At 59.3% G+C, this 27,550-nt stretch overlaps 4 protein-coding genes across 16 annotated transcripts in view; 3 read left to right on the top strand and 1 right to left on the bottom strand.

Annotated features, from left to right (window-relative positions):
• Positions 1 to 10,330, top strand: part of NLGN3 (neuroligin 3) — a 39,850-nt gene extending 29,520 nt beyond the window's left edge. For all 5 annotated transcript variants that reach the window (XM_065846195.2, XM_065846194.2, XM_065846193.2 and 2 more), the window contains 4 exons: positions 852 to 1,001; positions 2,680 to 2,865; positions 6,361 to 7,150; positions 7,572 to 10,330. In XM_065846195.2, coding sequence (XP_065702267.1) covers positions 852 to 1,001; positions 2,680 to 2,865; positions 6,361 to 7,150; positions 7,572 to 8,409 — 1,964 coding nt within the window. In that variant the 3' untranslated portion in view covers positions 8,410 to 10,330. The remainder of the gene's footprint in view (positions 1 to 851; positions 1,002 to 2,679; positions 2,866 to 6,360; positions 7,151 to 7,571) is intronic.
• Positions 10,331 to 13,994: 3,664 nt separating this feature from the next.
• Positions 13,995 to 17,408, top strand: GJB1 (gap junction protein beta 1). Of its 3 annotated transcripts, XM_065846538.2 has the most exons (3): positions 14,106 to 14,481; positions 15,616 to 15,731; positions 16,416 to 17,408. In XM_065846538.2, the coding sequence occupies exon 3, from the start codon at positions 16,428 to 16,430 to the stop codon at positions 17,265 to 17,267; it is 840 nt and encodes a 279-aa protein (XP_065702610.1). In that variant the 5' UTR covers positions 14,106 to 14,481; positions 15,616 to 15,731; positions 16,416 to 16,427; the 3' UTR covers positions 17,268 to 17,408. The 3 variants fall into 3 exon arrangements, with proteins under 3 accessions (XP_071669623.1, XP_065702610.1, XP_065702609.1); XM_071813522.1 differs by lacking the exons at positions 14,106 to 14,481; positions 15,616 to 15,731 and adding an exon at positions 13,995 to 14,054; XM_065846537.2 differs by lacking the exon at positions 15,616 to 15,731 and having other exon boundaries at positions 14,107 to 14,481.
• A 383-nt stretch (positions 17,409 to 17,791) lies between these two features.
• Positions 17,792 to 19,329, top strand: LOC136106117 (gap junction alpha-3 protein-like). The gene has a single exon (XM_065846210.2). The coding sequence runs from the start codon at positions 18,199 to 18,201 to the stop codon at positions 19,093 to 19,095; it is 897 nt and encodes a 298-aa protein (XP_065702282.1). The 5' UTR covers positions 17,792 to 18,198; the 3' UTR covers positions 19,096 to 19,329.
• Positions 19,330 to 19,629: 300 nt separating this feature from the next.
• The window catches only part of ZMYM3 (zinc finger MYM-type containing 3), a 32,617-nt gene continuing 24,696 nt past the window's right edge, over positions 19,630 to 27,550 (bottom strand). For 6 of the 7 annotated variants that reach the window (XM_071813518.1, XM_065846205.2, XM_071813520.1 and 3 more), the window contains 12 exons: positions 27,429 to 27,487; positions 26,695 to 26,863; positions 25,999 to 26,114; positions 25,669 to 25,843; positions 25,005 to 25,151; positions 24,087 to 24,190; positions 23,530 to 23,698; positions 23,257 to 23,408; positions 22,706 to 22,820; positions 21,569 to 21,823; positions 21,365 to 21,482; positions 19,630 to 20,959 (listed from right to left, as the gene is read on the bottom strand). In XM_071813518.1, coding sequence (XP_071669619.1) covers positions 20,761 to 20,959; positions 21,365 to 21,482; positions 21,569 to 21,823; positions 22,706 to 22,820; positions 23,257 to 23,408; positions 23,530 to 23,698; positions 24,087 to 24,190; positions 25,005 to 25,151; positions 25,669 to 25,843; positions 25,999 to 26,114; positions 26,695 to 26,863; positions 27,429 to 27,487 — 1,778 coding nt within the window. In that variant the 3' untranslated portion in view covers positions 19,630 to 20,760. Of the gene's footprint in view, positions 20,960 to 21,364; positions 21,483 to 21,568; positions 21,824 to 22,705; positions 22,821 to 23,256; positions 23,409 to 23,529; positions 23,699 to 24,086; positions 24,191 to 25,004; positions 25,152 to 25,668; positions 25,844 to 25,998; positions 26,115 to 26,694; positions 26,864 to 27,428; positions 27,488 to 27,550 lie in introns of those variants that run through there. The other variant, XM_071813521.1, reaches the window with a different exon arrangement.

Below are 27,550 nucleotides of genomic sequence, written 5' to 3'. Positions count from 1 at the left end.
GCTCCATGAGGGATCCCAGGCCAGTGGGGAAGAATGGGCAGGACATCCCCCAGAGACAGGGCCAGTCAAGAGGGAGCATGGCTGCTCCTTGTCCCCTAGGCTACCGCAGCCCTTCCTCTCCAGCCCTTGGGGTCCCATTCCCCATCCTCACTCCATGTCTCATGCCCTGTCCTCGTCCAGACCCCGTGCTCACCTCCCTAACACACACAGGTGCACACACTGTCTGCCTCATCACCATGTCTGTGTCTGGGCACTGGGGTGCCATGGGTTCACATCCAGGCAGCCAGCAGGTTTCTGCCTTCCCAGGGGAATGGGAAGGAAGGGCGGGAGAGTCAGACGTTGGAGCACCCACCAGTGCCCCCCTGCCTTCCAGGTCCTGCACACCCCCATCCCTGCCCCCTCGCAATGCCAGCTTCCAGGACTCCTGGAGCCAAGGGCTTGGGTCCAGCCAAAGACAGGACATGGGGCTGCATCCCGGGGCTGGACTCTGCAGCTCCCACCCGCAATGGAGGTGCCGCTGCTCTGGCTCCCGCACGCGGCCAGAGCCCGGCTCTGGGGAAGAGCAGCCAGGTCCAGTCACCATCTCTCCCACATGTGCTCAGACCTCCGAGGGGACAGCAGTGTGGGGACAATGCAGCGGCTGCTGCCACCCAGAAAGGGGCTGGTGGGGTTGGTTCAGTGTTGGTCGGCTTTGGAGGTCCACGCTGCGTCCCCCAGGAGAGCTCTGGATTTGGTTCCTAAGTTGCCTCCCCGGTCCTGGCAGCTGGCATTGCCCTCGTCCTTGGTCTGCCTGTCAGGCAGGGTGCTGCAGCCATTGGCAGGGTCCTGTGTTTAACTGCTTCTCCTTCCAGACATCCGGGACAGCGGGGCCAAGCCAGTGATGGTGTATATCCATGGCGGCTCATACATGGAGGGCACGGGGAACATGATAGATGGCAGCGTCCTGGCCAGCTACGGAAACGTCATCGTCATCACCCTGAACTACCGCGTTGGAGTGCTCGGTATGGGCTGTGCTGCCAGCATGGCCAGGCAGCAGGATGAGACACCACAGCCGACTGGGCTTGAACCAGCCAGGAAGGGGGTGTTGGGGGCATGGGGCCCAACAGAATGGGGCTGCACTCTCGGTGCTGCCCCTCCCCTCTGCTCTGGCCACCAAGCCAGGTGCCACGTGGCAGTGTCCCCAGCGGGCAGTCGCAGCATGGTCTGGCTCCTGGCATCGGCCCCCCCAGGCTCATTTACACAACCTGGCTCAGCTGAAAGCAAATATTGGTCTGCGGTTAAATAAATAATAAATGTATTTACCCAACATCTCCTCCTGAGAGGGCCCAGAGCAGTGAGCTGCCAGCGGGTACTTCCTCACGGGGAACCCGCAGCAGGGGCTGCCTCCAAGCTGGCTGAGCTGCTGGGACCCCCACAACCACCCACCGTGATCTGGCTGTCCACAGAGAGAGTCACCAAAGGGTGTTGGGTCCCATATAGAGGAGGGTGGCTGTCACATTTTCATGAGCACTGGTGACCTAGAGAGGTGAAATGGAGACACGGGGTCTAAAGGCAGCGTGATCCCCTGCCTGCTGCAGCAGAAACCCCTGGGGGCTGGCACATGGGAGATTTGCCTGGAGCATCACTGCTGCCTCCCTTAGCAGTGGCAGAAGAAGGGCTGTGGAGGTTTGGGGGTGAGCTTCCCAGCCAAGCTGCTGGCAGGCCCTGCTGTCTTTCTAACCATCCAGCCTGGCACTGGGCTCCCAGCCGGTACCCAGGGCAGCACATCCCTCTGACAGCCTCCGGACCCCACAGTCTCTTGGAAAAGATGGCAGTTACCTGGTAGAAAATAGACTTTTCAGTAAAAACAAGCCTATTCAAGACCTTTCAATATTAAAAGTCAGGACTTTACAATGGATAGGTACAAATTGAAGGGACATAAGTCACAATATGAAATAAGACTTAAATGGTGCCATCGCCATCTCTGTTGAAGTGCTGCAGCACGCCCAGCCAGAGCACCTCCAGAGCCAAAACAATGCCAGCACTGCTCCCTGCCTGCTGGGATTACCCACCTGGATTTTACCTCAGGACTGTGGTTTTGGCTTCCTGCTTTGAGTCAAAGCAAATGAAACACTGATAGCTTATCTCAGGTGTTCCCTTTGCTATTGAAAGCATTTCTCAGCATCTTCCTCACTGAAAGCCTTTGTATTTTAAGCTGCAGTTGGTTCCTCTCTGCTCAGCCCACCTCCTTACATTTATAGAGCCTCCGCGAGCCCACGCTAGTCCAGGGAGAGCGTTGGCTGTGCACGCATTCATCCTGCCTGCAGCCACTGGGGCTTTCTTGGCTTTCCTTGGAGCACGCCTGAGACGTCTGAACTTGTTGTTAGCACAGGTGGTAGTTCGGGTAGGACAGAGCTTCATGGCCATGACCCTATCACTGGTTGCAGTTGGTTGGAGAGGCTCCCCGAGGCTTGCAGCCACACTCACAGCCTTTCATGCCCTGCTGTGCTGTGCAGAAGGTGGCTGGAGCTTGATGGTGTCCCTGCTCCAGCTGAGAACTCAGAGGACTCTGGAGGAGGGGTCTCATTTTTGTGATGGGACAGGGTCGCATAGTAGCTCCCCTAGACTTGGGGAAGGGCGGTGGGAGGTCAGGACACCCCCTGCTTCCTTATCCCTAACTGGGCTCCCCTTGGCCCACAGGCTTCCTGAGCACGGGCGACCAAGCTGCCAAGGGCAATTATGGGCTGCTGGACCAGATACAGGCACTGCGCTGGGTCAGCGAGAACATCGCCTTCTTTGGGGGAGATCCCTTGCGGATCACCGTCTTCGGCTCCGGCATCGGTGCCTCCTGTGTCAGCCTGCTCACCCTGTCCCACCACTCTGAAGGTAGGTGCCAGCTGTGCCCGAGGATGCTGCAGCTAGGAGCAAGCACCCTGCTGATGCTAATCCTGAAAAGTGAGCCACCTGAGTACCACCAGCCACCCTAACAAAGTCAGGGCTGCTTTTTAGTCACCAGGGAGAGCCTGACCCAGGGTCAGGAAGTAAAACCTCATTGCAGGCACAGAGAGAGCAGCGACAGAGTATGTGGGAGCCAGGGATGGAGCTGGTGCTCCCAGTGCATGGGACTGCAGCCCAGTGCCAGCAACTGGGTGTGGGGAAAGGTGGGGACCCCTCCTGCAGTGCCCTGCCCAGGTACCTGGGCTCACACATTTGCAGGTGTGGTGGGAGTGTAAAGAATCATGCAGGGCACCAGGAGCACGGATCTCAGTGCTGGGAAAGGCATTCATACTGCAACAAAGGGGAAGCCAGACCTGAGCCTGGTTGGGGGATGGAGGGCCCCATCTTGCAAGGCTGGGAGAGCTGGAAGTGCTGTGACTAGTGAAACACAGGTAGAAGTGGTATGATTTATATCTGTAAATATAGCAGAGTGTTTACTCTAGATAAAGAAAGGAATTTTTTATGCTAAAAGATTGTATTGGCGTAAGACCAAATGTAACCCATTTACAAAGACTTCTACACTGAGCATTGGGAGAAAAAAAACAACCGTGCTGCAGCCAGTGTCACATCAAAGGGAATGGCCATAAAATGGCCTAAAGAAACCACCTGTGCCAGAGCACCCATCTCCCCAGGGATGGGGCAGCCGGTTCTGGAGCATGGTGGGGGAGCTGTGCTAAGATGTGGCCTGCAGACCAGATGGGATTGAGTTTTATTGCATCAAAATAAAACTCATAGTGATCAAGAGCTATTAATGAAGCTGCTAATTTGTGCCTGTTCTGCCAGGCGCTGCAAGAGGCAGACACACTGGAGGCTGGTGCAGCGCATGCTGTGTCTGGCTGCTGGGGAGACCCGCAGCTCCCCTGCCAGCCTCAGCCCTTGTAGACGGGTGGATTCCTCGCCAAGGACCAAACTGATGCTTCTCTCCCCAGCTGGCCATGCCAGAGCAGGAGCAGTCACTGCTGGGGAAACCTCTTGTGCTTCCTTTGCCCCATCTCCTGCTCTGTGGGGGCTGCTGCCCTTTGCTGCCAGCTCTGGGGATGCTCAGACCTCAGCTGGAGAAGTCACCCAGCACCCTGCTTTGAGCAGGGCTTGGCCCAGATAACCCCAGAGGTATTTTCAGTCTCTGTTACTGTGCAAAGCAAAGGGAAAATCAGGAGCTGGCGGCAGCTTGCAGCACCAGGCACCCTCTGGCAGAGCCCTGGTCCCACCACTTGGTTTCGCTGTGCCGTGGCAGCCAGCTCTGCAGGACTCAGGGTGCATCAGGACCCTCATCTCAGCAGGGAACAGGCAGAAGGGGCAGAGCTGGAGGGCTCTGGGGTGAGCTGCAGAGTGGCGATGCCTCCCTGGGGTGCTTGTTGGGCTCCAGCTGGGTGCTGGCATGGAGGAGGAGAATGCAGCAGGTCTGGGCTCTTGCACACTCCTGGGTGCTTCTAGATCAGGGCATGGCCATGCAGAGACATGGCGTAGGGGCTCCATCTGGGATGTGACCAGCTGTTGGTGGCACCAGCTGCCTGTGCTTCCCCAGGCAGCGGTGGGCAGGGGCAGAGCCCAGCCCGGTGGGTCTGTCTCAGGATGCTGCTGGCGGGGAGCGAAGCTGCTGCTGGGACAGCATCTCCTGGGAGCCAGGGAACCCCCACCCTGGCTCTTTGCCATGTGGATGATGGTGCAGAGCAAGCAAACTCATGGCTGCTCTCCAGTCTGTAGGCTGGGTACAGCTTTCTAGGGCACCAGGAGGTGACAAACAGAGCTTGTGACTTCTTTTTGTCCCAACACATGGGACTGTACGTCAGGTACTTGGCAGAGTGAGGACAGTGCGTGCAGACAAGAGCTATGGACATGGTGGCCAGGAGCCAGGAGCCTCCGAGCACTTCTGCTGCGGGAAGGTGCATGCACCCCTGCAGAGCTGCACCGGGGGTCTCACACAGGCACTCAGTGTTTCAAGGGGCCAAGGACAGCCCCATGACAATCGCACTGCTGTGCCTGCTCCATTCAGGGACCGCCTGAGACCGTACCTCCTGGCGAGCAAGTGCTCGGGTCCAGTGAAGGCACAGGCAGCACTGGGGGTGCAGGAGAGGGCTGACCAGAGAGCAAGGACCCCAGGGTGCACCCCGAGCCCGGCTCCTTTCACTGCCTGGGAGGCTCCGCTTCCTCACCGCCCCTTTGTATTCCGAGCACAAGCGCCATTGACATGGGGCTGGAGCGCTGCCATGCATTCCTCCGCCTGGGCCAGGGCCTTTGTGGCCCCGTTTTCCAGGGCGAAAGTCCACTCCCTCTGTGTTCCCGGTGGCAGAAAGGCCCTCTTTGTGCATCTGGCAGCGTACTCCTGCAGGGCCGGATTGGCACTGAGCAGCCCCAGCTGGGCAGGAAGCAGCGGGGAGGGGGGCGAGGGGGACCCTGACAAAGCGCTGGGGTGGGACTCGCAGGGTTAAACGTCCTCCAGCAGGCATTAACCCTCCCAGTGCTGCCAGCCTGCAGCCTGGCTGCTCAGCAAAGCCAGTGCCAGCTGGGGCTGGAGGATGGTGCTGAGCTGGGGCAGCATGTGCCCCTCAGGCGCTCGGGCAACACGTCCTTGAGGTGGCTGGGACAGCACAGGCTGCTTGGCAAGGCCAGGCTGTGATGCAACCACTGTCCTTCTCTTCCCTGCACCAGGACAGAGTGATGCTGGGCCATCCCCTGCAATGGGATCCTTGGAGAGCACAGCAGCCCTTGGTTGCTGCCATGAGCAACCCACTGCATGCCCAGATGAGCTACAAAGATCATGAGGGGTCTGGAGTATCTTTCCTATGAGGAAAGTCTGAGAGAGCTGGGTCTGTTCAGCCTGGAGAAGAAAAGGCTGAGAGGGAATCTTATTTGTGCTTATAAATATCTCAAGAGTGGGTGCTGAGGATGGGACCAGACTCTTTTCAGTGGTGCCCAAGGACAGGATGAGGGACAACAGTCATGGGTTGAAACACAGGAGGTTCCATCTGAATATGAGGAGAAACTTCTTTACTTCGAGGGTGCCAGAGCCCTGGAACAGGCTGTCCAGAGAGGTTGTGGACTCTCCTTCTCTGGAGACATTCAAAACCTGCCTGGACGCACTCCTGTGTGATCTGCTCTGGTGAACCTGCTTTAGCAGGTGGGTTGGACTGGATGATCTCCAGAAGTCACTTCCAACCCCAATTGTGATTCTGTGGTAGCCCTGAGCTGAGGTCCCCATGCAAACCAGGCTCAGATGGCAGCATAGCCCTGGTCAAAGCCAGGCTCAGGCTGGTGCGCTGCATCCTTGCAGGGGTCCAAGGGCATTGATACCTTTTCCATACTGCATCCTGCACTGCAGCACTGGGATGGTGCAACAGCAGTCACCCTGCTGTGAGCTTTCTCCACTCCTTGCCTGTCTTGCAGGTCTCTTCCAGAGAGCCATCATCCAGAGCGGCTCCGCACTCTCCAGCTGGGCAGTGAACTACCAGCCTGTGAAGTACACCAGCATGCTGGCCGACAAGGTGGGCTGCAATGTGCTGGATACAGTGGACATGGTGGACTGCCTGCGACAGAAGAGTGCCAAGGAGCTGGTGGAACAAGACATCCAGCCAGCTCGCTACCACGTGGCCTTTGGGCCAGTAATTGATGGGGATGTGATCCCGGATGACCCAGAGATCCTGATGGAGCAGGGCGAGTTCCTCAACTATGATATCATGCTGGGGGTCAACCAGGGCGAGGGGCTGAAGTTTGTGGAGGGTGTGGTGGACCCTGAGGATGGTGTCTCGGGCAGTGACTTTGACTACTCAGTCTCCAACTTTGTAGACAACCTGTACGGCTATCCTGAGGGCAAGGACACCTTGCGAGAGACCATCAAGTTCATGTACACAGACTGGGCTGACAGGGACAACCCCGAGACACGTCGCAAGACTCTGGTGGCCCTCTTCACTGACCACCAGTGGGTAGAGCCATCGGTGGTGACAGCCGACCTGCATGCCCGCTATGGCTCTCCCACCTACTTCTACGCCTTCTACCATCACTGCCAGAGCCTGATGAAGCCTGCGTGGTCCGACGCGGCCCACGGGGATGAGGTGCCTTACGTGTTTGGGATCCCCATGATTGGCCCCACAGACCTCTTTCCCTGCAACTTCTCCAAGAACGATGTCATGCTCAGCGCCGTGGTGATGACCTACTGGACCAACTTTGCCAAGACAGGGTGAGTGGGGATGGGTGCCTGGGGGGGTCTGCACTCACTGCAGCTGCACCACTTGGGACCATGCTGTGGTGACAGGGTGTCAGGCCACTATGGGACACTGTCAGGCCCATGCCCAGAGGTCCATGTGCTGCACCTTCACTGGGGTCCAAGCATCCACCACACAGTGAGAAGCTGAGAGCGTGGCTGGCCCCCAGGACAGGACCCAGCCAAGCACAGGGTGGGGAGGCTGGTTGGCCTTGGTTATCCTGGGATAGACTTGACCCAGGGCTGGGATGCTGCCCAGGCATGCAGGACCTCTCACCAGCCCACCCTGTACCACCATTGGCAAAGGTACTCCCAGCCTCCATCTCTGTGTCCAGCTCTCCCTCCTTGCCTCTCCAGCTTTTCCTGGTGCTAGCTCTGTTTTGCCTGTGTTTTGCAGGGACCCCAACAAGCCTGTCCCCCAGGACACCAAGTTCATCCACACCAAGGCCAACCGGTTCGAGGAGGTGGCCTGGTCTAAGTACAACCCCCGCGACCAGCTATACCTGCACATCGGGCTGAAGCCACGAGTACGCGACCACTACCGAGCTACCAAGGTGGCTTTCTGGAAGCACCTGGTCCCCCACCTGTACAACCTGCATGATATGTTCCACTACACCTCCACCACCACCAAAGTGCCGCCACCCGACACCACACAGAACTCCCACATCACCCGCCGGCCCAACGGCAAGATCTGGACCACCAAGCGCCCCGCCATCTCACCCGCCTACAACAGTGAGAACGGGAAGGAGAAGTGGAGCCCAGAGCAGGAGGCGGGCACCCTGCTCGAGAGCCCCCGTGACTACTCCACCGAGCTAAGCGTCACCATCGCCGTGGGCGCCTCTCTCCTCTTCCTCAACGTGCTGGCCTTCGCTGCGCTCTACTACCGCAAGGACAAGCGCCGGCAGGACACACACCGGCAGCCCAGCCCTCAGCGTGGTGCCGCCAACGACATCGCCCATGCGCCCGATGAGGAGATGCCCTCCTTGCAGGTGAGCCAGGGGCACCACGAGTGCGAGGCTGTGCCGCCCCACGACGCCCTGCGCCTGGCCGCTCTGCCCGACTACACCCTCACCTTGCGCCGCTCTCCAGACGACATCCCACTCATGACCCCCAACACTATCACCATGATCCCCAACTCGCTGGTGGGGTTGCAGACCCTGCACCCCTACAACACCTTTACCGCTGGTTTCAACAGCACGGGGCTCCCGCACTCACACTCCACAACCAGGGTATAGCTGCCCGCCGCGGCGCACACGCATGCACGCACGCACACGCACGCAGCAGACACTGGCAGAGGGATCAGCGGGGCCGACGGAGCCCCCGGACGGAGGGGCAGTGCCCACAGACAGTGTGGCACCGAGCCCGGAGACCTGCGGGGTCCTGGCACAGCCAGGCGCCCCATTCTTCCCCCAGCGCTTTCTTTCATTCCTATCTAACTTTTGAGAAGTGCTTTGACTCTCCTGGCTCCTGGCTGGCGGGCCCTGCAAGTCGCCCTTGGGCACCAGTGGGTGCAGGGGGGACACAGCATAGCCTCTGCACTAATGCACCAGCACGGGCAGGTAGGGGAACTCCCCAGTGTCTGCAGCCATGGGGCTCCCCACACCAGGGCTGTTCCTCCCTGTGGGGTGATTGCATCCTCAGCACTGTGCATGCTGAGCACCTCGGGACTGATGAGGAGCAAGACCAGGCATCCCTCTCGGCCGGTGCATCCCCAGGCAGCCTGGCATCCTGAGTGCCCTGGAAAAGGCTCCTTCACTGTGTCAAGAAGTGGCCCCGGGCCATGGTGCTATAGGCAGAGGGAGCAGGCAGGGTCTGGGGACCCGGCCTCGTGCTAGGTGCAGGCGCTGGGCTGGGGACTCCAGGACCTCGGGGACCCTAGGAACAGGGCCCTGGGCTGGAGACTTGGCACCTCTGCCCCTCTTTGCGCTGCAGAGAATCTCTTTTGTGTCAGTCGTTTCTCTTTGCAGAGACGTTTTTTAAGCAGATCTTTAGTTCTTTACACACTAACGGAGTCGCCGCGTTTTGTCCTTTGTAAAGATTTTAAAACCAAGTGTTCTTGATATAAAATAAAAAGCCAGTTAGAAGCCAGCGTGTGCGCGCGGTGCTGGCCCCCCGCAGCCCCCACCTGCCGCGGGCGGGCACCAGGCAGGGCACTGCCTCCTGCACCGCGGGGCTGCACTCTTTTGTATTTTTGATATTCTCCCTCCTCTGTCGCCCATGCCCATGTATCTCAGCCAAATAGCCTACCCAATGGCCCACCCGCAAGCATTCCCCGCCCTGACCCACCCCACTGCCACCCACCACCCCGCGTGGGCATCACCCACTGCAAGCACCGTCTGCCCACCCCCATCAACCCAGGGCAGCCCCCCAACACTGTGTCCCAGTGCTCCTCACCCTGCCCTGCTCCCCCGGGAGCATCCCACATCCCTTCACCACTGCCCCAGGGCTGTGCTGTGCCCTCTGTCCGCCACGCTGCTGCTCAAAAGCACAGTCTGTGGCCGGGCTGGGCAGCTCTGCGGGGCTGGCAGGAGCAGGGCGAGTTGCACAGCGACTCTGCCTCCCACCTTGCTCCTGCTGCAGCCTTTTCCCCCCATCATGGGGTGACCTCAGCTCTGGCACCTGGGATGTGCAGCTGGGATAGACACCTGGGCAGGGGCTGCTGGGGGTGACGCAGCCTGCATGGTGCTGCGAGCACCCACCTTGGGGTTGGGGCACCTGCTGGGCTGGTGGCAGCCACCGAACCACATGTGGCTGCAGGTATCTGGGCTCAGGGCGATGGGCTTTGGTGCAGCTGGGTGTGGAGAATGAGCTGCCTGGGAGCCCACACGGGGCACTCCAGTCTCAGCCCCCCAAGGTGGGCACTGACACCTGGGGTCTGGGAAAGCAGGAGGAAGGGTTGGGTCCTTGCGGGGACACCACATGTTGTCCCTGTGCAAGACGGTCCGGCTGGCAGACGCTGCCCGCACTGGCGGCCGTGACGCACCGGTGCCGCCTGGCCCTACTGCCTGGGGCCAGCGCACCCCCGGCCCTGCACCCTTCCCCAGCTCCTGCCCCCGGGCAGGGCTGAGGGTGAGGATGCTCTTTGGAGAATGTATTTATAGCCTGTCACCCGCGCAGAGTAACAAATTCCAAATAAAACAGAAGTGATATTTTTAATATCAGTGTGTCTCGCCTCTTCTCGGAGCGAGCGGGGGCCAGGGGCTGGGTGGGGTGCAAGCCAGCACTGTGCAACCCCAGATTGCCGACACAGGATGCCACAGTGGGGGGCTCTCTCATGCTGCCAGCCCTGCTGAGCCCCATCCCAGCACTGGAACCCCATGTGGGACCTCATCTGCCCCACAGCCCCCTCCCACCAAGCTCCCCCCACCTCCCGGCCTTTCCCAGAGCAGCTCCCCTCCCCCTGCTTGCCAACCAGAAAAGCCGCTGGTTTCATTTCTTTTTAATGTAATTTCAACTGGAGTTGCCATGGAAACCAGGCATGAGGCCTGAATCGCCTCCAGGCAGCATGCAGGCAGCAGAGCCAGGGCCAGGGCCAGGCCCCGAGCCAGGGGGGGCCAGGGGGCAGGCAGGAGACAGAGGGGGGCTGCGTGGGGGGCTCTGCCCTGCTTTCCCAGGGGTCCCTTGCAGCTGCAGTGCCACTGGCGCATGTCATCCTGCTCAGCACTGTGCAGCCTTTGCCCAGACCCCACCATGGCCCCTGGTGCTGGCCAATGTGGGGATCCCACAGCCCTCACCAGCCTGTGCCCCGGAGCTGCAGCACACAGCAGGCAGCCTGTGCATGGCCTGGGGACACCAGTCTGGGATGGCAGCATGTTCCTCACCATGGGGCAGATGGAGAGGGTGGGGAAGGTGCTGGAGACAGGCAGAGTGCCCTGCTGTGCTGTGCTGCCAAGGGTAGGGATGCTGCAGACAACCCGAGACAGGTAGCAGCAGAGCCGAGCCACGATGGGACTCGGATGAGCTGATGGGACTCCTACCCAGGGCATGGGGCTGCCTTCCCCTGGACTTTTCCATGCCGATGGGCAGAGCTGCTCCCTGCGGGCTCAGCTGTCTGGGCGGGGGGATAGCTGCCCACCCTGAGCCCTGACCCACAGCCCCAGCCAGTGCTGCCCCACCTGCTGGGCCCTCTGGTCCATCCCAGCCAGCTGTTCCCAGGACTGCAGTCCCAGGGTCCTCCCTTGCAGCCACTGGGTACCCTGGTTCAGCGAACAACTGCAAGAGGAACCAAGATGAAAAACCCACACCAGGCCACGGGGCCAGGTTTCCATGGAAATGCTGGTGCTCCACAGCACACCTCCCACAGCGGCCGCCTCACTGCAGTGCGAGCAGCTGGGCCAGCCCTGCCTGGCGGCCAATGGCCCATTTCAGTGTTGCTGGCATCACCTCCAGCTGCCCACACTGCAGTGCCTAGTGCCCTCCTGAAGGGGAGATGCCTATCTGTCCCAGAACAGGAGTTTGCCCTTCTGTCTTCCCTCCTCATCCTTGCATGGCTCCAGCTGCCTGCTGTCCCCATTTGCCAGCGTGGCCACCCCAGCTAGAAGCCCAAGGGCGAGCTGGTGACAGACAACACGTTTCTATGACGCTACTGCCATCTGTCCAGGGTGTCCTTGAGCATCAGTGACATTTCTTTGGAGACATTGCAAAGTCCAGGGGACACTGTGTCCCGGAGGGTATGTGCGGTTAACATCTGTGTGATAACTGCTGGATATCCTTAGCTTCAGGGGATATATTTAGGGCTGCTGGCAAAGAGAAGCATTAGAGAATTGAACCACAAAGGTGTCTCTGGCATGGGGAGGGGATGAGGGACCTGTGCCTGGCTCCTGCTTGCTCCAGGAACCACAGCCAGCAGGAGAGCAAGGATGTTACTCTGCACAGTAGCATCACCAGGACCGTGTCCTGGTCCCCACACCCCAGGGGTTCACAAGACACAGGACAGCAGACCCACAGGTAGACACGACAAGCTGGTACACCATGCACTGCAATCCTCCTTGCCCCATGCTGCAGTGGCACAAAGGATTTCTGTGCTTACCCACTGCCAATGCCCTTCCTGGCAGAACTGACTCAAACCAGAGGGTGTTTTTCTCTGAGGGCAGCAGCCTGGATCCAGGGATGCCTGTGCTGACATCAGCCCAAGCCTGGACACCCAGTGGCCCCTGCACTGCAGCGGCCATCCAGGCTGGAGTGAGGCTGAGCCATGCAAGGGATCAGCCCTGCCTGGGGCAGGATGGCAGCGGAAGGGGGCCTCTGAGAGCCTGCCCTGCAGCACCCTTTTCCTCCTGGCAGCAGAGGTGTTCCAGCGATGGTTGGAACTTGTTTCCCCCACTGTACTAAGCACGGACTGCTGGGCTGTGAGACCTCTGACTCCAGCAAGGTGCCAGCAGCTGCGTCAACCCCGTCCCACTATCCGGATGTTGGCCTAGCCCTGCCTATCTCATCAGCTTGTCTGCGTTCGATGTGCCCACGTTCCCAAGCTCTTTGCTGCAACTTCAGACACCAAATTAACCTCATGATTAACGTCATTAACAAAGAGCCTGTTTCTGGACCACGCAGTCTAGGACAGTGCAGTTTTCCGAGCACTGGAGGCAGTGCTGGCGACAGCTTATGCATACAGCCTGTCCTTGACCGCTGGCTTTTGCGCAACAGTTGTGCCTGTTGCAAACAGGCGGCACTGCCCGCGGCCCGGGCTCAGAGGCCAGCGGCTGCCCCGGGAGGGAGAGGGGGCTGCCCGCGCTCCCGCCCACCCCCGGGGCTCCCGGCACTCCCGTCACCTCCCGCTGAGGACACTGGGCGGGCGCTGGGCTGCACAGCAACGCCCCGGGTTCCTCCTCCCTTCCTCTCTCTTTCCTGTTTTTTTCCTCAATTGTTGCTATATTTTTGGGTGGATTCTCACGTGTTGAGCCCCCCCGGGGTGGGAGCGGCCCCGCCGCCCTCCGGCTCGGCCCGACTCGGCCCCGCACCGCCACCTACTGGCGACACCAGGCACAGCCGTCACGGCGGGCGACGACCACCACTTCCCCCACCGCGCTCCGCTGCCCCTCGGCCTCCTGGAGCCCCCAGTGCCCCCAGCCTAGCTCACAGTGTCCCCCGGTGCTCCCCGCAGCCTGTCTCCTGCAGCTCCCCCCAGAGCCAGCCCCCTTAGCTCAGCCCACAAATCCCCCATTGCCCACCAGTCTGCCCCTCCCGTCCAAGAACCTCCCAGTGCCCCCACGCACTTGATCCCCCCGAGCCTGGCCCCACCAGCCCCTTGCCTATACTGTCATCCCAGTTTGCCCCCTGACACTCTCCGGTTGCCCGCCTCTGCCTGCCGCACCCTTCCCGCGCTGCCCTCCGGACAGGCCCCCCCGCCCCGGTCCCGCCTCGTGTCCCGGGCCCCGGGTGCGCGGCCTGGGCGGTGCCGGCGGCTGCCGCCCCTCCCGCTCACCGCCGGGCGCTGCTGACTCAGCCGGCGGTTTATCACGGGCCGAGATTGCGGCCCCGGCCGGCCCCACCCGCCCCGCGCGCCCGGCGGTCCCCGGCCCCTCACTGCCCACTGTCCCCGCCACGCTTCGGGGGGACCCCCCTCCGTGTTCCCGCACCACCCCGCGGTGTCAGCCTGCCATCCTCATGTGGGGTACAGCGCTACCACTGCCATTCTCATGCAGGGGATGGTGTGCAGCGTCCTGCAGCCCACCCCGGGGCCCCAAAAAGCAAGGCAGAGAGGTCATGTCATGGCCTGCCACAAGGCCACTCGGGGTGCTGGTCGGTGGGACCTTGGAGTGGGCCGTTAGATGAGTTAATGGTTGACAGGCTGTTTGCCTTTACCGGCTGCACTTTTACACATTAAATCTGAGTGTTGGTGGCTTCCCAGGGACCAGCTGACAGCCTGCAGGAGAGGATCAAGGTGCTTTGGGTGCTGGGGGTGTACAGAGCCATCCCCTGGCATGGAGAGTGGGGCCCCACCACGTGCCCAGCTTGCAGGGGACGTGGCAGGAAGGATGCTCACAGCAGGGGAGTGTGGCTAGGGGGCCCGCAGAGCTCCCACAGAAACCATCCTGGGGGGCTGGCGCTGATTCGGTGCTGTGGTGGCCCCTGGGCATTCTCCAGGGTATGTTCAGCTGTGGTGGTGGGTGCCAGGGGTGCCTCAATGGTGTGAGTGCAGGCTGGACACACCTGCAGTGTTTACTTGGCAAGGAGCAAGTCCTAGAAGGAGCAAGGCGGTTTGGGAGGGGGGTGTGTGACGTGACAGAGGGGAGTATAAAGTCCAGGGTGCTACGCTGGAAGCTGAGGTGGTTGTGCTCTCCGAGAGCTTTGCCTGTCCTGGTGCTGAGGTGAGAGGCTGGTGGGCATTGTGCCGCTGCGGGGGTGGCCACACATCCCCCAGCTGAGGGGCATGGGGGAGTCCAGGGTGGGGGCTGTAGAGGGCTCAGCTGTGGGCCGGGAGGGGCAGAGCCAGGGGTGCTGGCCCCCATGGCGGGGAGTGGGGTGAGGAGCAGAGCATGGCCTGAGCACTGGCTGCTGTCCCTGCAGCTTCACTGAAGGGTCTTTGCCCACCACCGTTTGTGCTCCAGGCTCCAGATGCTTGCACCCTGGGCTAAGGGGTAGAGGTGACATTTGGGATGGCATTGTTTCCCCCCCACCCTTCGGGCTGCCAGCTTGTGGGTTTTACTGGATGTTCTGCTCCCCACCTGAGGCTTGGGGAGAAAATCCAAGAGACATGGCACCATCCCTGCAGGGATGGGACACAGCAAGATGGTATGGCTGGGACAGCAGCCCTGAGGGACATGGGCACAAGGGGTCTGCAAGTGCAGGGGCTGTTGCCCCCACCACCCTTTCTGAGCAGTGGGGCAGCATCAGTGGGCCCGTACCAGGAGAGGAGCACAGCTCCCACAGCACATGGCTCTCAGCACTGAGTGCCTTGCCAGCATCACTCCGTCGGACTATTTCTCATGTCCCCAATGGGACACAGCACACACAGAGCAGCTCCAGCACCCTCGCAGCTGTTGCTGCTGGCACCAACCCCCTGACAGCAGAGCCTTGAGGACATGGCGGGACCCACAGGGGCTGTACCCAGCAGGCCCAGCCCCATGAGGCCCCACAGACTGCTCAGTGACACACTGGAGAACAGCCAGACCCCAGCTCCGGTCACGCTGCCCCACACCATCCATGCGGGACGAGCACACCGCTGGGTTCTGCCATAAATCCTAGAGAAGGGTCCCCCAAGCACCCTGGGTTGTTGTCCAACCCAATGATGCCTGTGGTGCGATGAGCACCCTGTGGCCGGCACAGGGCGAGGTGGGAGCGGGTGCAGGGCCAGGCAGCAGGAACGCAGCACACAGGGACTTTGTCTGGCCAGGGTGGGCGGAAGTCAGGGCGTTGGATCTGAATGCTAAAGTGTGTTGTTCAGGAGCCAATAAAGGCCCCATTGTATGTAAATAGTTTATAAAGCAGCATATGACTTCCAGTGCAGGGCAGTGGCGGATAGAGACGAGGGCAGGCAGAGCAGAGCTCTCCTGCAGGAGACATGAGACCTTAGAGGAGCCATCGGGGGCAGCTCGCAAGGACCCTTCCTTACTGGCAGGTACGCACCGCCAGAACCCTCCACACTGCAGGCGGACAGAGGACAGGTCCCAGTCCCCCAGCCTCATGTTCGGGGTGGGAAGCAGCTCCAGGGGCTGCTCAGTGCCGGTGGGTGGCCCTGGCAGGGAGGGAATCTGTCCTTTGGTGGGGAGGTCACTCTGTGCACCCCAGGCAGGGATGGCTCTAGGAATGTGGCAGTGCTGGGTGCCCAGCTTGGGGTTCCCTGGCCTCACTGCTGCAGGGAATGAGGGGATGAGGGCAGGGAGGTGCTGGTGCGGAGGAACCCATGGAGCTCCTTGGGTCCATCCCCATCCAGAGAGCTCAGTGCTAGGTGCAGATTGGGGGTCCCTGCAGAGGTATGGGAGCTCTGCCTTCATCCTCTGCGGCAGCCGTGGGTCAGGATCCCTGTGCCAGTGTGGGGTGACAGGGCAGGAGCAGTTGGCACTGCAGGGCCAACTGGTCTCCTGCCTGCTCCAGCCAAAATGCTGCCCTGAGCCCTATCAGCAGCAACAGCCACGCTGCCGTCCTGCTGTCCTTCCATCCTGCTGTCCACCCACCAGGGCTGTAGCAGCCACTTATTCCTGGGTCCCTCCTGGGGCTGTTGCCACCAGGATCAGGACACAGTGGCTCTCAGCCAGGGGCCCTTCCTGCTCCTGACACTGTCTCTTGCTGCTCAATCCTGCAGACGTGAGGAACGATGAACTGGGCCGGTCTCTATACGGTGCTGAGTGGGGTGAACCGCCACTCCACTGCCATCGGGCGCATCTGGCTCTCCGTCATCTTCATCTTCCGGATAATGGTGCTGGTGGTAGCAGCTGAGAGCGTCTGGGGCGACGAGAAATCTGCCTTTACCTGCAACACTCAGCAGCCTGGTTGCAACAGCGTCTGCTATGACCACTTCTTCCCCATCTCCCACATCCGTCTGTGGGCCCTGCAGCTCATTCTCGTCACCACACCAGCCCTCCTTGTGGCCATGCACGTGGCCTACCAGCAGCACCAGGAGAAGAAGCTGCTGGTGCTGACAGGGCATGGGGACCCCAAGCACATGGAGGAGGTGAAGAAGCACAAGATGCGCATATCAGGTTCACTGTGGTGGACGTACGTCTTCAGTGTGGTCTTCAGGCTGCTCTTTGAGGCCGTGTTCATGTACATCTTCTACATGCTATACCCAGGCTACCAGATGGTACGGCTGGTTAAGTGCGAGGCTTACCCCTGCCCCAACATCGTTGACTGCTTCATCTCCCGGCCCACTGAGAAGACCATCTTCACAGTCTTCATGCTGGTCACCTCCAGCATCTGCATTGTCCTCAACATGGCGGAGCTGGTCTACCTGGTGGTGCGGGCCTGTGCCCGTCGAGGCCAGCACAACTCCAACCCCTCGTCAGGGAAGGGCTCCTTCTACGGGCACAAGCTCTCCTCTGAGTACAAGCAGAATGAGATCAACCAGCTGCTGACAGAGCAGGATGGCTCCCTCAAGGACATGTTGCGCCGCAACCCCAGCCTGCAGGAGAAGGGCGACCGCTGCTCTGCTTGCTAGGGCCAGCACTGCGGGGTCCCCAGCCCTCATCCCTGTCCCACAGCCACCCCATGGCCCTGTGCTGTCCCTGTCCATGGACAGCATCCCTCAGACACCGATCTGGCCAGGAGAGCATCTTGGGCCATTAAATCTCTGTTCTCAGGTGCTGCCTCCCTCCTTTCTGCTCAGGCCAGGTTGTGCCAGAGGTTGGGGTGCCAGTGTGGGGTGCCCACCCCTGCACATTCCTGCACCCTGGCCCAGGTGGGTGCCACCAGAGGCTGGGAGGGGCAGCGCCTGGGCTGGGGCTGTGGTGCTCTAGCAGCTGGCATGCAGCAGTGGTGACCCCTGGGTGGCATTGAGCAGTGTCCAAGGGCTTGCGCTCCCCCAGTATCAGCCCCTGCAGCTCCGAATATATTTAGAAAAGTGCCCAGACCAAAAATAAAGGGTAAAAGTTTCCCCAGTGGCTGTTTCATCTGCCAGTCACAAGGAAAGCCAATGGGGCATGCAGCTGCCTCATGCCCCAATAACCCCGTGCCCACCATTGAGGAGAGCGGCAGCGCTGGGTGGACTGTCCACACCCGCTGAGGACCCAGGGACCAGCCGGGAAGGGGCTGCAGCGTTCCACTCTGCCCCACCAAGGGGACCTGACGGCGCAGGAGCATCAGGCTCTGTCCCACGCACCTGCCAACGGTGAGGGGTCCCCATGCCTGATTGCCACCACGGTGTCCCCGTCATGGTGCTCCCAGTGTGGCGGGGCTCCATGCCGGAGGTCTTTGTTTCCTCTGCCCTCCCCACAGCACCTTAAGGACACAGGGTGGGGACACTCCAGCAGCCCTGGGTTGGGTCCCTGCATGCCTGCCTGGCCGGGGGGACGGGGTGGCGGTTCAGCGGGTTGTGGGGTGGCTGTGTCTGGAGGGCAGCTGTCTTGCAGGGCACCACAGCGGCACATGCCATGGGGGACTGGAGCCTGCTGGGGCGGCTGCTGGAGAGTGCCCAGGAGCACTCCACAGTGGTGGGGAAGGTCTGGCTCACTGTCCTCTTCGTCTTCCGCATCCTGGTGCTGGGGGCGGCCGCTGAGCGGGTCTGGGGCGACGAGCTGTCTGGCTTCTCCTGCGACACGCAGCAGCCCGGCTGCCAGAACGCCTGCTATGACAGCACCTTCCCCATCTCCCACCTCCGCTTCTGGGTCCTGCAGATCATCTTTGTCTCTACACCCAGCCTCGTGTACCTGGGCCACATCCTGCACCTGGTACACCTGGAGGAGAAGGCGCAGCAGCAAGCGGCAGCGCGGGCCAGCGGTGGGGCCAGGCGACAGCGCCTCAGGCAGCCTCGGCTCCCCGAGGGGGACACGCGGAGACGGGTCTGCATGCGGGGGGCCATCCTGAGGACATATATCTGCAATGTCGTCTTCAAGGCTCTCTTGGAAGTGGGCTTCATTGTGGGCCAGTATGCCTTGTATGGGTTCCAGCTGAAGCCCCTGTACACCTGCAGCCGCTGGCCCTGCCCCAACACCGTCAACTGCTACATCTCCCGGCCCACTGAGAAGACCATCTTCATTCTCTTCATGCTAGTGGTGGCCTGCGTGTCCCTGCTGCTCAACCTGGTGGAGATCTACCACCTGGGTCTCACCAAGTGCCAGCAAGGGCCAGGCTCCAAGTCCCGCATCCTGCCCCGTCCTGGTGGCCTGGCGGGGTCCCGCAGCACCCACATCACTCTGCCCAGTGGTAGCAGCCTCGTGGCTGCTGGCAGACCCCCGCAAGGCCTGGTACCCCTGGGGAAGGCGAGTGCATGGCTGGGGGTGGCCAGTGGGTCTCACGGGAAAGCACGAGTGGCAGACTTGGCAGTGTGAGCATGGCCTGTGGAGATCGTCAGGGATGTGTGATGCATGGGTGACCACTGTTGTGGTTCTGTCTCTGCGCCCTGCCAGGCATATGACATAGAGCCCAGGGCCAGCACAAGGGTTGGGCATGTCCCCAGGGACATGGCTCGGCTGCTCCTTGCATCCTCGAGCAGCAGGGCTGAGAGTACAGCTGGGCTGGGGCCTGGCAGCCCTGGGGAGAAAATAAACACCCACTACACCTCACTGGACTCCTGCTTTGCCCATGGGCACCGTGGCATCGCTCTCCAACCGCTCCATCCCATGGACATGCTGCATGGGCAGGGTAAGGCCAGCACTGGGTTGGGTTGGGCTGCAGCCCTACGGGCAAGAGGCAGGCAAGACAGGCCAAGCTGGCACCAGCAGGCACAGAGTCCTCATGCCAGAGCACCAAGGGTGGCAGCACCGGCTGGGATGGACAGGAACAAGGTGCGCTGCAGCAGTGGGGCACTGACTCTGCTCTCCTGCAGTGCCCACCCTGCCTGGGGGGAAAGCAGGGGCTGCCCAGAGTTTTCTGCATCTTTATTTGAAATGAATGGTTTCCAGAGACACAGGGTTAGTCCTACTGCCCTGGCATCACTACAACAAGACTGGTGAGCGGCTCACTCTCCACGTGAACACAGAACAGATGGCCCCAGGCCAGGGCCCAGAACAATATATACAGGCTCAAAGGAGACTGATGTACAGCTCAAGAAAAACAACCAGAACAGGAGAGGGGGCAGGAGGCAGCAGGGAGCAGCACAGCCAGAGCCAGGGTTGCCCAGGCAGGGCACTGGCACCCTGCTGCTTTGGGGAGGGAGGGGGAACCTATACAGAGCTCCTCGCTTCTGCAGGGGCTGCCCAAGCCCCTGGCCAGAGCAGAGGAACCCACTGATGGCACCTTGCATGAGGGAGGGGGGTTACAGCAAGGCGGGGGACAACAAGGAGAGGGGCAGCACTGGCACAGACCTGTCTCCAGTTTTCTGCTGACATTGACAAAATGGAGGGAGGTGACCCTGTGGCCAGGCCAGGGTCTCTACCCTCACATTCCGGTGCCGGTTCCCACTCCTCCATGCAGCCAGTCCAAACCTCTCCCACCCCTGGGAACAAGCCCCCACCGCCCCAACAGCTCGCAGGCTGCCAGTGGTCCTTCCCCACTGGTTTGAAAATACCATCCCAGCACAACAGCTGAGCAACCGTTCCTGCAGTGCCACTCACAGCCTCCCAGGGGGATGCTAAAAGAAGAGGGAATTAAAGGCCTCGGTGCTGCTGGTCCCAGCGATGCTCTGCCGTATTGTGCGGTTCCTGCCCTGGGGCAGGGGGAGAGGGGCAGGGGCAGGGCTGGGGGTATGGCAGGAGGACAGGGCTGGACAAGGGGAGCTGCCCCAGGGGCTCTGTCACACCTGTGCTGTGGGGACTGGCCCTGGGGAAGACGGCTCACTCAGCAGCCAGGACAGGAGGCAGGGCTGAGCACAGGGACCATATACACAGGAGAGGCCTGTAACAAGTAGGATGGGATGTCTAAGTCCGGTAAGGATGAAGGGACAGCACTGCCACAAGCACTGTCCCCTCCCGTCCTGCACGGCCCCTGCCCTGCAGTGGGAGGCAGGGAGACCAGGTGTCCAGGGCTGGAGTGCAGCCAGCCCAGCAGCACCTTGCTTAGTCCATGTCATCCTCCAGGCCGCTGAGCCGGCTGTGCTCCTCATAGATCTCCCTGACAGCCAGGATGCGGTTCAGCATGCTCTCCAGCATGCTCCGGTCCATGGGGATGACAGAGTACCAGAGCGGGGACTCGGCAATGCACGACCTTTCGGGCTGCAGGTAGAAGATATCATTGCGGTTCCGCAGACTCTCAGGACTGTAAAGAGAGAGGAAGGTGAGCCCTGGGGTATCAGCTCAGAAAGCCTGGCCTGCCTTTATGGTTATCAAGGGGATCTCAAGGTTTATCACAGCCTCTTACGCTTTGGCTGGATGAGGACACAAACTAAGCCTGTAGCTCATCTCTCAGAATCAAAGCCCCTAGCCAGCCCAGCACCAGGGCTCATACTCCACATTCCTGCCTGTCTGGAGAGATGCAAGTAGTGGAAGGAGCTAGAAAGAAGCACTCTCTCAAACACGGCTTATATGAGCAGCACAGACCCTGCACAAGGCTTCACACTCAAACACAAAATGTTTGGAGAGCAGCAGCCACTTCACAGAGTCCCACCAAAACTGAGAGGTGGCCTTAAAATGGCTCATGCCCCTTCTCCAGAGAAAGCCTCACCATTTGGAGAGATAAAACTCATAGAACTTGACTGGGCATCGGAGTGGGTTCATCCTGTTCTCCCGCTGCTCCAGCATCGGTACCTCTTCCTCACGCTTCCGCTTTCCAGAGCCACCATCTGCAGAGTGGGGAGAGAGCAGTGTCATGGCTGGGACCCCATGGGAGGCAGTGGGAGGGACAGTGAGATGCTCCATCATATCCTACCTCGGCCTTTCTTCTGCTTGGCAGGAGCATAGTAGCGGATGCTCACCACCTTTGTCGTGCCACGGGCTGTGGTGCACTTGCGGGACTGGCGCACCACGTTGGTGAAGGAGAGTTGCATGTGCTCCTCCGCTGTTTGCAGCCCAAAGAACTTGGTGTTGAAGAACATGAGAGTGTTGAGGAGCACGAAGGGTGAGTAAACACCCAGCTGCTTGCACTCCCAGAGGTGCTCCTCCTCGACGCGTGAGAAAACCGTGTCTGCAACACACAGAGAAAGAACCAGGTCACATCAGCAGTGGCCCTGTGGCAATCTCTTCACCTTGCCCAGGCAAACTCACTGCAAAAGACAGACACTTCACAACATCCACTTTTTCATGAAGTTACTTCTCCAGAGTCATCTACCCAGCCACCAGCCACCCCAGAGAACAACCAAACCACAGGCCAGAACCCGAATCAATCCTAACCGCCTAACCATACAGATGGACACGAAAGGTACTCCAGGTCAGTGCTCCACCACACTCAGCCTGAGATGGAGAAGCAGCAGGCAGGACAGACACAGCCAGCTCCTGCCTAGACACACAGGTCTGGAGCCAAACGCCTCTGTCTGGGACAGCCAACATGCAGAGGGGAGGCTGGATCTGTGAACTAATCCCTGACAAGACACAGCAGGGAAAGCAGCCCAGATCACAGCATCACGAAAAGCCTCTGCAGAGCCCTAAGTTAGTCCACTCACAAGGCAGCAGCACAGTAACCCTGGCCAACACAGCTCAAGTGTGCAGGGCTTGCCCACGTGCTGGCCCATGCCTCTGTGTTCCTAGTGTGCCTCCCAGCTTGGTATCCTCTTTGCCAAATGGCAGAGACATGACTGAAGTGTTGTAAAGATTCAAACTGTCCCAGGGCACGAAGCAGCTGTGCTCTGCTCCCCGTTACCTAGACTCTGGGCAACAGAAACTGCTGAAGTGTAAACCAGGCTGGCTCCACTGTCAGTATGGGTCAGTACAACCCAAAGACAGTGGGACCGTGCTGCCTGTGCCAAAGAAGAGGGCTGAGGCTGGGGAAGCACAATCAGACTGGAGGATCCAAGGCTAGAAGCGCAAACTGGGTACATGTCGTGACTGAGGGTACTCTGGAGACACATACTATTTGGTAAGATTGTGGGTTGCCAGCCGCTCAGGGACTTGTTCAGCTCCTGCACGAAGGTCAGGTAGTAAAGGTCTGTAAATATATTCACCATACGATTGTTCTCGAGCAGGTACTAGAAAGGACAGAACACACAGTCAAGAGAGACACAGCAGCACCTGGAATGCAAACCCTCCCCTGAGAGCCCAGGGTACAGAGGCAGAGCACCCTCCTAAAACCAGCCACTTCTGGGAGCTGTGAGGAAAACCCCAGAGCATGACAAAGTAGACTTGTTGCTGAAGAACTAGACTGAGTTTGGGGAGATCTCCCAGCCCTCCTTAAGGATGTGCAAGAAGGGTATAAGGCTGGGGAATAGCTGCCACCCTACCCACTGGGCTTGAGAACAAAGATCAGATCAGGTGGGCTGATGTCCTGGGGTGAGGCACTGAAGGAGAATCCAGTGAGTCTCTCTGGGTCCCCAAAAGGCAGAATAAAGGGTACAAGTTCCCCTCACCAGATCTGAGCCCCAGGTCTGGCTGTGGGAGACTAGAAGGCAGCAAGTCCTTCCTCACCTGCTGGATGCCAAGGCAGAGGTAATAGATGCTGTCTGGTTCATAGCGCTCCCCGTTGGGCCGTGTTATCTCCTTGACAAACTGGGCCAGGCCATAGTTGAGCTCAGCTGCTGTGCAGGCCAAGATATCTTCCTTGATCCTCATGGGCTTGGCTGTGGAGACAAGCACGCCAGCCTCAGACAACAGCCTGCAAGGCCAGGCACACCTCAACACCCTGGCACCCAGCTTCTGTGTGGTTTCTGTTATTCTGCCCCATCCAGACAGGGCACTTACGGCCAAAGCGTAGCTCCTCTCCCTTGCTGGTTTCTCCCCCTGCGTACTTGGCTTGCACCCAGGACTTCCAGGCGTTCACACCATATGAGTAGTTCAGCACCGTGCAGCTGGGCTGGCTGCTCACCGAGTCTCGGGAACAGCTTTCAGAGAGCACCAGACGCTTCTGCCCCTGCAGAGAGGTGTGCTGTGAGCCCAGGCACCTACCTGGGACAGATGCAAGTCCTGGCCAGCACTCAGACCTGCTGACTGTCAGCTCCCTCTCAGTGTGTCTGTGCCCATGCCAGCCAAGCCAACAAGGCCCATCAGTTCTGAGGAACACAGGGAGGAAAGTGGACAGCTCTCACATGACCTGTGGCATTCAAAGCTCCTCCAAAGTGACAGGCAAGTATTTTCACTCAAGGAGTGTCCTACAGGCCAGACATGCCCTGAAGGGGGAGGGCACAACCTCCCCCCAGCACACCAAAGCCTCTGGCACACTTCACCTTGCACATCCCAGACAGCAGCTCCCACTCCAAACCCAAAGAGCTTTAAGCAGGCAGTAGCCACAGAGAGCTCACCTTTCGGACAGCACGAGGCAGATCTTGTTCTGTGGACACATCATCTGGTCCCACCAGCCCACAGTCAAAGAGGAAGTCCACACTGGGGTTGATGTCTAGGGGGTCTGAAAGGAAGCACAGACAGAAGGGCTCAACTGAGATTTCTCATCCTGTCCCGTGTGCTGGGCTGGTTCTCAAAGCAAGACGAAGATGAATATGCAGCCCAACACTTCACAACATCTACTGCTGCCTGGCATGAACTTCTATCCACAGCCCAGCTACAGAAATACAGCTCTGGCAGATGATGCTGAGCTTTCTGAGACTAACCAGAGCCCCACACTCTCCCCTCTGATAGTTGTTTGTTTTTTAAACCTGAGGTACATTCCTCATCCCCTTGTGCCAGGCCAGCTCTAGGGACAGCCTGGCACAGGTATCCCCATTCTCCTTCCTTTGCTGCCAGCATCTTGCCTCAGCACTGCTGGGCTCCTGTAAGTCTCTGCCTCTTCTCCCACCTTCTGTCCACTAATGGACACTCAGCAATTCTGCCATCTCCCAGGATGTCATGCCCTGTCCAGGTCTCTCTCTTGCCTTGCTGGATCCTCTGGAATCATAATCTATAAGCACATCAGTGCTGCTGCCTTGCTCTTTGTGCTGCTAAAATCAGCTCTTTATTCCCCCTTCTCTAAAGACCTATGTTTTCCAGAGGTCAGTTACTCTAGACAAACACACACCCCTTTAAAAGAGGTGACCTCCTCACCCCTGGTGCCAGCAGTTTTCTGCAAGACTCTCAGTTCCCAGCCTCAAGTCTGGTCACTCCGAGGGCATGGGGAGGCAAGCACACACAGTTCTTAATGCTGCTGGCAACAGCTGGCTGTGGGCAGCAGGAGAACCCTGCAGCAGCAGGAGCAGCCCCGCACACCTGGTTCACCCGGCTCTTACTCTTAGGGAAGTCAGCCTCCAGGTCCTGGCCCGGCTCATCGAGGACATTTGCCATCTTTACAGCCATAGCCAACACATCGTCCCGTGCTGGCCCAAAGAGATCGCAGTCCTCCAGAAGACCCTCTGCACTCTGGTTACTCACCAGGTCTGCAACACAAAAGCAGATCATAAACCCAGCTTCCAATAAAGTCTTTTGTCTGTTTATCCTGTGACAGCTAGGAAATGAAGTCAGGCTCCCTGCAGCACAGTCCTGTGCTCAGAGGAGCACCATAGCATCTGTGCTGCCCAGCTTTCCCTGGACATCAAGATATTGGACACTTGCCATCTCCCCAGCCACAGCCCTTGTCACTGGAGCTTGAGAAAAGCAGGCCTCAAGTAAAAAGACCTGCGAGGTTAGGGCTCATAGTTTTATGGCCACCTGAATAACCTAAGAGTGCTGCACATGTGTCACAAGACTGGCACCCCCAAAAGCAACAGTGGCAGACACTGCTCCCTGCTGCAGCTCTTCACTCCTGGTACCTCCTCAGCAGAAGCTGAGGACTTTCTCTTCCCTTTCCAAAGGCTTTGGGGGAACTGTGATCCAGGCAGATGCTCTAACTCCAAAAGTTGGCAAACTCCACATGATCCCAGCTGTTCAGCCAGACCAAGCCATGGCACAACCTACCACACAGGTCTGAGGAGGCCTTGTCCAGTTCCTCAGCCTCTGCAATCATCTCAGCCATGGCCAGGATGTCAGCCTCCAGGGGATTGGAGGGGATCTTCACCTTCAGCTCCTCAATGGTCTCCACAATCTTATCTGTGCTCTCCAGTGTGGTGGGCAGGAACATTGGCACAGGCACCTGTTGACAGCAGCACACCAAGTAGAAAACTGACACTCAGTCAACTGACATCAAAGCAAAGGCAGGAGAAGGGGATGAACAGAGAAGCAGGGAGGCTGCAGCAAGGAAGGATTGAGCCAGTGAGAAAACATGAGCAGGTGGAGTGTGTTGCTTACCGGGACAGGCATGGAGAAAGGCACAGGTACTTTCTGGCAGTACATATGCATAGGCACGGGTACGAAGATCGGGACGGGGATTGGCAACACAATCACCTGGGGCTTCCATTCAGCCTCTGACAAGAGCAAAAGTATGTCAGTGAGCTCGCTCCCAGCAGCTCCTCCACCCAGCCCCGCTGCGCACGGCCGTGCTCCTGGCCATCCAACGCCATGACCACTCCAGCCACCAGCTTCTGTGACTTGTGGGCAGAGCTGGAGCAGCAGCAAGCCAAGCAGCCCTCCAACAAGAGAGGTCTGCCTCAGCCAGAGGTGCAAGCCCCGCTCTTAAGTGGTCCCACTTGAGAGGTCTAGTCGCCTTGCATATGCTGGAGACCACACACACATGCCAGACAGGAGCTACACAGTGGAACTTGCTCAGCAGATGGTCCTTCAGACAAGTTGACAAGCTCCAGAGGAACAGGAGCTGTCCCACAAGAGGTGGGATCATGCTGCAGTGCTCTCTGTGTGTCTCTTTCTGCTGCTGATGGAAATGGACTCCCTATCTCCAGCCCTGCACTGTTCTGCGACTCCTCAGCACAGTGCCAAACACCTGGCTGCTCTGTACAGCATTTCAAGCTGGATTCATATTTAGTCTGGAGCAGGCATGTGCCACTGGCCTTTCCAAAATGCCCCTGAAACCCTGTCTTGTTTTCCTACCTGTCTGACACCCTTTGGACTTCATTTCTATCTTGCAGGAAACGCCCCGGTTCTGCATCAGTGGTTTACACATGGCAGCTTTGTTTTTCCGAGGGGTGGCAGGAACAGGAGGAGGAGGGGGAGGCGGCGCAGCTGGAGACACCTGGGCTGAGGAGGTCTTTGCTGACAGCTGAGGAAACACAAAAAGCAGCAGGTTGGTGTCCCCCTCAGGCAGCACCACCTCTCCCTAACCACAGGTACAGCTGGGGAGGCTCCCAAAGCACCTCCTGGAGCCTGGCAGTCCCCAAAACACACACATGCTCGGATGCTTCCACAGTCAGATCCAGTCTAAGGACTGTCAAGCTGCTCATGACAGGCAGCAAGCCTGTGCGGCACCTTTGCAGCAGGCAGCAGAGAGGCCGGACAGGTCACTCCTGTCCCACAGGGCAGCAGGGAACATGGCGAGACAGTGACTATACCCATGCACAGAGGAGCACCACGCACAGAGGAGCCACAATGCCAGGCTGTTCTGGAGCCCATCATCAGTTCCTGGGGAATTGTTATTCTTCCCCTTTGCAGGAGAGATGCTGATGCTGCCTACCCCAGCAGCTCTTATCACCTCTCACTACCCACACATCTTAGAACACATAGGCTGTAGAAGAATGAAATCTCCCTGAGCAATGGCAGATCTGTCCTCTCTTTGGGGACAGTCCTTTTATGCTGTCTTGCAAACTCTTACTTCCAACAGGCCTTACCATGTTAGTCTCTGTCTTCTGTGAGGAATGGGCAGGTGGTTTTGGCTCTGAAGTCTGACCTGTAAGAGAAAGCAATGAACCTAAGTTCAAGGGCTCCTGGGCCAACAGGTCCCACTGCTGGG

The sequence above is a fragment of the Patagioenas fasciata genome, chromosome 11 (assembly GCF_037038585.1).
Source record: "Patagioenas fasciata isolate bPatFas1 chromosome 11, bPatFas1.hap1, whole genome shotgun sequence".
Taxonomy (NCBI): Eukaryota; Metazoa; Chordata; class Aves; order Columbiformes; family Columbidae; genus Patagioenas; species Patagioenas fasciata.
Note: the sequence above shows the minus strand (reverse complement) of the source record. Positions and strands in the feature narration are given on the sequence as shown.